The 7,912-nt window shown below is 51.0% G+C and overlaps 1 protein-coding gene across 1 annotated transcript; it reads right to left on the bottom strand.

The window, feature by feature from the left end:
* Positions 1-2,959: 2,959 nt before the first annotated feature.
* Positions 2,960-7,194, bottom strand: Hsbp1 (heat shock factor binding protein 1). The gene is made up of 4 exons (XM_032887776.1): positions 7,059-7,194; positions 6,694-6,760; positions 5,888-6,008; positions 2,960-3,844 (listed from the first exon to the last, which is right to left on the bottom strand). Exons 1-3 carry the CDS (start codon positions 7,101-7,103, stop codon positions 5,890-5,892), a joined length of 231 nt encoding a protein of 76 aa, XP_032743667.1. The 5' UTR covers positions 7,104-7,194; the 3' UTR covers positions 2,960-3,844; positions 5,888-5,889.
* Positions 7,195-7,912: the final 718 nt, after the last annotated feature.

The following is a 7,912-nucleotide window of genomic DNA, read 5'->3' as shown; positions in this document are numbered from 1 at the left end:
TCTTCAAGAGACCAGTGAGAACCTGAAGTGGTGGCCCATGCCCCAGAAGCTCTCCCACCAGCTAGCCTGGCTTAGGCAGCCGAGAGGCCCTGTCTCAAACAGAGTCGAAGGTGAAGACAGATACCTGTGGCTGTCCGCTGACCTCCACACATGCACTGTCACACACAGATTTAAGGAGGAGGGTGGTGGCTCAGCAAGTAGAGGTGCCTATTGTCATGTCTGATGACCCGATGTCCGTCCTTGCAACCCACGTGGTAGGAGGGAACGGACTCCCACTAGTTGTCCTCTGACCTATACCCGTATGCCATGGTGTCTGTGCCCCTCCGCCTCCCACATGTACAAAACAAACAAAACAAACGCAATAAAAGCTTTTAAAAATACATATGCAGATGCCCAGCTCCAGTCTCGAGTGCTCTGCACCAGGAACTGCCAAGATGGAGGGGCCTGGGGCTCTGGGGACATCAAAGGAAGAGGTGGTATGAGTCAGGGGATGAGGACAGAGCTGTAGAATGCGCTCTTGGACATGACACGCCCACTGTACTCATGATGCACTGTAGCTATGGTGACCTGCACCAGACCCAGCAGAAGTGGGAGTCAAGTTCATGTGGTTCCACCTCATGAGCTGAGGACCTCCTGGCAACTGCTGACGCTGTATGAGAGGGAGTCGCTCTTCTTCGGGGACATGGCTGCTGGTAGGTTGTCCACCTGTGCAGTGGAGCTAAGGGACTTAGCAGGCAGGTTAGACAGAGAGGGAGGACGCGAAGGTGGAGGGGTAGGACAGTTGGGGGGAGAAGGGAGAGTATTAAGACACACTGTGTACACCCATAACACTGATAAAACGGGAGAGACGGACATGGCGATGCTGCTTGTAAGCCAGGGCCTGGGCCTAACTGGTTTGATACCTGTGTGCTGTGCTTGTTACTTAATCATAGGCCACGCTCAACAAAAAGCGCCAAACTGGCCTTTGGAATCTAAGTCTCAGGAATTTCTCTGGCTGTGGGGCTGACTCCAGCACAGCCTGGAGGACAGGCTGACATCGAAGCTCAGAGGTGAGGGACAGCGGGGTGGCCGACAGCTCTGACCTCAGATAACTCAGACCCCTTGGGCCCCTTTTTCAAAGGTTACATAAGAGCCTAACTCAGTGTCACTGTGTGGATTAAAGCAAGCGGTGCAGCCTGCCTGCCCGGCCGCCCGCCCGCCACAGCGTCTCTGGATAAACCTTTCGGGCTGGTTGGGTGCTCAGTGGGTAGAAACGCCTGCTGGGGAAAACCATCAACCTGAGTCTCATACCTGAGACCCAAACCCACAGTGGAGGCCAACGGACTCGAGATATACACAGATATCCCTGGGCCTCCACACATGCCACGGCCCCTGTTCTCACATCAATCCACACATACAAGAATAAGACCTTTAAAAAGATGCTTGAAAAAACCACCCTTTCCCAGCTCCTATCTGGAGATGGGACAACCAGTGCTGTTTCCCGGTTATTTTGGGGGATAGCAACACATTCTATAAATCCTTCTAGCTTGTTTGGTCTAATTGGAAATAGGAAATCACAAAAGAAGAGTGGAATACAATAATCTTTATGGGAGGGAAGCCTGTAACTTGCAAATAGGAAGTTTATAAAGTTCGTTTCCAAGGGACTGCCTGGCTTGGAGGACGCCTTTGCTGTCAGTGTGCTGTTAGGTGTGGCTGGGATTCATGGGGCTCTCACAGGTCCCATCTGACCTTCAGTCCCCAGAATCCTTCAGTGACCCAAGAGCCTGAGAGCCTCCTGAATGCTGGCTGGCTGGGGGACAGGGACCGCCTTACGAGATCTGATGAACAGAGGCTAGTGGAAGCGAGGCTGCCTGCAATGCTTGGGGAACAGGATTTCAGTGGAGAGGTCTCTCTGGCTGACCCCGGAGGGGCCAGGAAGGCAGAGTTGGCTGGGTAGGAGGCCTGCAGTGGAGGGCCGAGTGTACTCAGAGCTCAGGTGGAGGCTGGGTAGGCAGCCTGTTTTATGTAAGGCCAAGACTTTGCTCTGAGCCTTGGGAACACAGCTGGACACCTCAAGTTTGTTAAGGAGCCCATGGCACTCGTGGGTTGGGCTTAATATGGATAATTTCCCAGTGTGCACAGTTAACAGTCCAGTGAGAGGGGAGAAGTCAGGTTTTAATCGACTGCTTTGCATTGTAAAAAGGCAGGAGGGATTCTGGCAGAGAGGAACTTTTTTTTTAATGTACATTGGTGTTTTGCCTACATGTGTATGTGAAGGTGTTGGACCCCTATAGTTACGGTTGTGAGCTGCCAGGTGGGTGCCGGGAATTGAACCCGGGTCCTCTGGATGAGCAGCCAGTGCTCTTAACTACTGAACAGTCTCTTCAGCTCCTTGTGAGGAACTTTTCTAAGCCCAACAGGACCTAAACCTTTCTTCCCAGGCGGCCTCCAGGCACAAGTCCCCCTGGGGAAGTCTTCTTCCTTCTCAGCCAGCCTCTCCCGCTCTGGCCCCTGGTTTTCCGAGGCTTCAGTTGGTAATCTAACATGGCACCCCTGTGTCCATCTGAAAACTGAGGGGACAAACATACTGGACACAAGGACACCAGCAGCAGGGTTTCTAGCACCTTCATCATGGCGGGAGCTTCTGGTTGACGGATCTACTCAGAAGGCAGACAACTGCTTCCTGAACCATCCTACTGACTTCTGAAGACACGCAGCCTGGAGTTTCTATTTACAAAGACCAAGAATGTCCCCCATGCAGGGTGCACCCATTTGTCCCAGTGTGACAGAATGGCACCTTGAGGGGCTCAACCTGTAGTGCCATTCACTGGTTGATGACAGGAATTCCTACTGCTTGAAAACAAGGCCAGCAATACATTTTCAGGTGCTATCCCCCTCCCCCAAATTTAGAAATCAGACGAGTTGTTCATGAGCGCCCTGCTTGGTCAGGGCTTCTCTGGAAGGACCACACCATTCTCCAATGTTGAATTACCTTGTTCTTTATTGTATGAAATCACTTTGTGGGGACAGTGACATAGGTTGTCTTCTAAGTCATCAAAAGTGGCCTTGAGGCCAAGCCTCCAGACACCAGAATTCTGAATGTAAATCTCTCTTCTCTAGTTAATAATAGAATTCACTGTGCAAGAATTTAGACAAGAAATAGTTCAAGTAAAATAGTATTTCTTAAAAACCAGCACCTCCCACAGGTCAAAGGGCATTTTTCAGCCACTTGACGGGGGCGGGCTCACTCGGGTCTTTTGGTCTCTTCCCTTTCAGTCAGTAGCTTGAAGGGAGGATAGGGTCACTGGGCTCTGATATCCCGCCGGAAAGCATGGCAGGTCCTACCAACACTACTAGAATCTCATGCAAAACTCTGATAGACACTTCGGCACAGACAACTATGAAATGTTCTCGGCCGTTTGGAGAAGAACTTCTGACACTCGAGTGGCGGCTCAACAGTCACTTTGCACTGAAACTCAAAGAAAGCTAAACATTCATGTCTCACACATGGCTCCTGCCAGGGGGAAGGGCTGCAGTCACCTAATTAAAGAGTACTCTGTCACTTTATCACACAGCAACTACCACAGAGGAGCAGTGGGGAGAGGACCTCAGAAAACCACTAAAAAGTCTGACAATCTTATCCGGAAACCGCCAACATTTTAGTGTTTAATAATTAAGAACTGACCAAGATGTGAGGATATCAAGTTTGAGGAATGGGGCTAGGGTACTCTAGGCTATGCAGGCTGTGATAAGAATGCACGTTTTATAAACCTGTCCACACATAGGAGTTAGTTGAAGAAAGCCACTTGGTTTTCTCTTGGCTTGGGAAAGTGATGTTCTGGACTCAGTCTCAAGTGCCAGTAGCCTGTGGAAGAAGAAAACGATGATCAGCACCAAGGGGAGCGCAGAGGGCACAGCAGAGCCAGCTCCTCCCCACCGTAAGATCAGATGCCAGGACGCCATTCGCTCGGCCACCCATTCCCCATGCACACTAGCCCAGAGAATCCATTTACTTGTAAATCTTAAAAAGATGCCACTGTAAATTAGAAGTTTGCGGATGTGTCTGGGCATCCCTGTGTGGGTTTGTGCCAGGGAGTGCAAGTCCTTGTGGAGGCCCGCAGAGGGCGCCGATCCTGTGGACGTGGAGCTGCAGAGTGGTGAGCGGCCTCATGGGACAGCTGGGAACCGCCCTGGGGTCCATTACAAGCGCATACCAGCTCTAGCACTGAGCCGTGTCCCCAGCCTGTTACTCAGACAGCTTTCTTCCGAGTTCTGACTCCGCCTCCCGTTTTCACTTCCTTCTTTGTGTTTCACCATCAGTCCAACATCTTCAACCCTACAATCTTCTGTTCTTGACTAATGGGATTTTCCACCACAACACAGCACAGCTCCCCAGCCGCTCCCAGACCCCCTGTCCACAGTGCAGCTCCTTATATACTACATAACTCTCAGCGAGGGAGCCACGCGTGCTGGTCGTTATCTGACCTTCCCAACCCTGAACAGTCTCTTGGATTTCAGAACAACCTCTATTTCAGTCACTGAAAAGCTGTTCCAGCCCACGCCCAGAAAGTAAGAAGGGGGCTAAGAATCATCCATTATATATTATCTTGATATTCTCACACAAAATCCTTGGTAAACGTCATCTAAGACGACATAGATGGTATGTAAGATCTCAGTATTTGAGAGGCAGAGGCCAATCAGGTGGAGTGCTTTTGAGTTTGAGGCCATCCTGGTCTGTAGAGCAAGTTCTAGGCCAACAAGGCAGGGTTGCATAATAAGATTGCCTCAGGGCTGGAGAAGTGGCTCAGTGGTTAAGAGCACCAACTGCTCTCCCAGAGGTCCTGAGTTCAAATCCCAGCAACCACATGGTGGCTCACAATCATCTGTAATGAGATCTGATGCCCTCTTCTGGTATGTTTGTACTTATATATAAAAAATAAATCTTTTAAAGAAATTATGTCTCAAAAAAAAAAAAAAAACAAAAGAGAGGGGGGGGATTGTTGGTTTCTCCTCCAACAAACCCAGGTGCAGGCTATAAGGAAGGAATTCACCACACTGGATAGTTTTAAAGACATCAACTCTACAATAAAAGTCAGTCTCTCACACACACACACACACACACACACACACACACACACACACACACACACGCCTCTAGAACTTAAGATATATACTCATGAAGGTGGCTTGAATTCTCTATTTCCAAAAACAAAACAATGAGATAATCTTTCAGTGATCAGGGCAGAGCACCAAACACTCCCCCCCCAACCCCTCCCCCGCCCCAAATGCCACCATCCAGTGGGTCCTCAGTGAGCTGCTTACCAGCCAGACAGGGGCCCAAGTCCCAGGAATGTCCAGTGCAGGGCCTAGGGCCTAGTGAGGCCACCACAAAGTGTCCACTTACTTAAAATGAACCCGTCAAGGGCTACACGTGGCTCAGCAGTTGAGGGCACTTTTGCTCTTGGAGAGGACCTATGTTTGGTTCCCAGCACCCAAGTGGTGGCAAGCTCTGTCTCTAACTCCAGTACCAGGGGATCTGATGCCTTCTTCCGGCCTCCCATAGCATGGGGTACATATGCTGGCAAAACACTCATCATATTTGACTAAATCTTTAAAAGAAAAAAGTATTTTGTCTTTTGCTGTCGATTTCATTCTTTCCAGGTGTGAGCCTCATAGCTGACATCACTGTGTTGTGACGAGTAAGGTCACCTGCCTGGCACGATACAGTTAAGTTTGAATACAACTTGGAAATGTGAATTCCACCCAAGGAATCTGTTTGGCATGGGAACATTTCGAAACCTGGGAGTCCATGGGAGGGGTGGAGAGAGATGACTGCTGGGTAGCGACACAGAGATCCCATTTCCGGACCACTCTCTGTGTTTATGCTAAGGCACCCCTGCTCTCTCACCTTCAACTCTTCTGGGCAGTAGGAATCTTGTTCTCAGCGTCCAGTTCTTCTACTCCAGCCTGGGTCATGAGGTCAGCGATATTTTTCTCCAGGTCATCAATTCGGCTGCTCATGTCATCGAGTGGTGCAGTTAAAGAGCCCACCCACCAGACCAGCAATACCTCACCTCTGTCTCTCCCCTCCAGGTCCCTGCAGACTGGTTTAAGCAGCTGCTTTCCCAGTTTCATCCGGCTACAGTGATAGCCCGGCAGTCAGGGGTCCAGGGGACTGGGCTGAGTTCTCTACCCTACGCCTCAGTTTCTTCAACCCTTAATCCCAGAGGACCCCGTTTCCTGTTGGTAAGGTTACAAAGAGAATTGGAGGGCTCAATGAGCACTCCCAGCCAATGGTTACCAAGTAAACCCCTTTACTGGTGTTCTGGAGGGCCCCCAACAGGGGCTTGGTTAGTCAGCTGTGTCTCTGGATCTTGACACGGTTCTCCATGGGGACACAACATAGCCAAGACCAAGATCAGTAAAGACATTTCTAAGTGGGGCTGGAGAAATGGCTCAGTGGTTAGGAACACTCGAGGCTCTTTCAGGGGACTTCCCAGTATGCACATTGGGCAGCTCACAACCGCCTGTTACTCCAGTTCCAGGGGATCCAACGCCTCTGGTCTCAGTCACTCCCAGTACCCCCTTATACATATAATTAAAAATAATGAACTCTCTGGAAAAAGGCAATTTCTAGATGACTAATTATAGTCTGTTTGTAAACCACCCGCTCACCCCCACAGTTAAGAAACTGCCTCCAAGTCAAAAGGATATTCCTTCCGATGATCTGATCCGACATAATCTGAAACTTGTCTTGCATCTGCTGCAAGAGTGTCTCCACCTGAGAGAAAAACCAGAACAAGTCAGCCGTTTCCAGCCTATTCCGAGATCCCCTTCCTGGGACCTGAGTGGGGAGGCGAGGGCGTGGGCTATGGGGGCTCCCGGCTGGTGTGCGAGGCCTTCCGCAAGGGCCTGCCCGGTCGGTTCCGTGTCCCTGCGGGTCAGGTCGGGGGGGTCCGGGCCAGGGCCGAGGGGAGGGCGAGCCCCGCAGGTGTGCGGGCCGAGGCCGCTGGCCACACCCCACGCCAGGGCGGAAAGCAGACCCGGAGTATCCGGGCCCATGTGAGGATGCGGCTTACCACCAAGGTGATGTCCTGCATGGTCTTGGGGTCCGTCTCGGCCATCTCTCCGGTGCCCAGCTTGGCGGCGATGTCTCGGAACCGTCACCTAGACTTCGGTTTCTTGGCGCAGACGCCCACAAGCCGACAGTTCTCGCGACAACAGTCACGGGGGTCGCGAGGCATTGTGGGTGTTGTAGTTTCCGTCACGCATCGGAAGGTCCTAGGAGGCTTCAGAGCGTCCAGTCTGCGAATAAGCTACGCCCCCCCCCCCAGTTCTTAGCTCCGCCTCCATCCCCTGCCCAGCTCCACCCTGCAGGCTGCACGGAGCGGAAGAGAAGGAAAAACACCGGAAATGGGCCAAAGTTATAGGGATTAGCGTTGGCCTCTTCCCTGGATGTTGTCAGACACCCAGGCCTTGCAAGACGAATCAGCGGGTGAAGAAGCTTGCCACCAAGTCTGACAACTGTGAGTTCGATCCCTGTGACCCGCATGTTGGAAGAAGAAACTCAACTTCCACAAATTGATCTCTGCCCTGCGCATTGCTGTCACATGCATGCACACACCACACAGACACACAGACACACAGACACACAGACACACACACAGACACACACACACACACACACACACACAGACAAAATAAGTAATTGTACTATTACTACTAAAAAACATTAGGTGGCTGGAGAGATGGCTCAGTGGTTAAGAGAATTCACTGCTCTTCCAGAGGTCCTGGGTTCATTTCCCAGCACCCACATGGTGCCTCAAAACTCCAGTTCTAGGAGACCCGACAACCTCACATAGACAGTCGTGCAGGCAAAACACTAATGCACATAAAATGAAAATAAATAAATTATAAGAACGGAACAACCCCC

The sequence above is a fragment of the Rattus rattus genome, chromosome 17, assembly GCF_011064425.1.
Source record: "Rattus rattus isolate New Zealand chromosome 17, Rrattus_CSIRO_v1, whole genome shotgun sequence".
Lineage (NCBI taxonomy): Eukaryota > Metazoa > Chordata > Mammalia > Rodentia > Muridae > Rattus > Rattus rattus.
The sequence above is the reverse complement of the archived record's forward strand: the minus strand, read 5'-3'. Positions and strand labels throughout refer to the sequence as shown.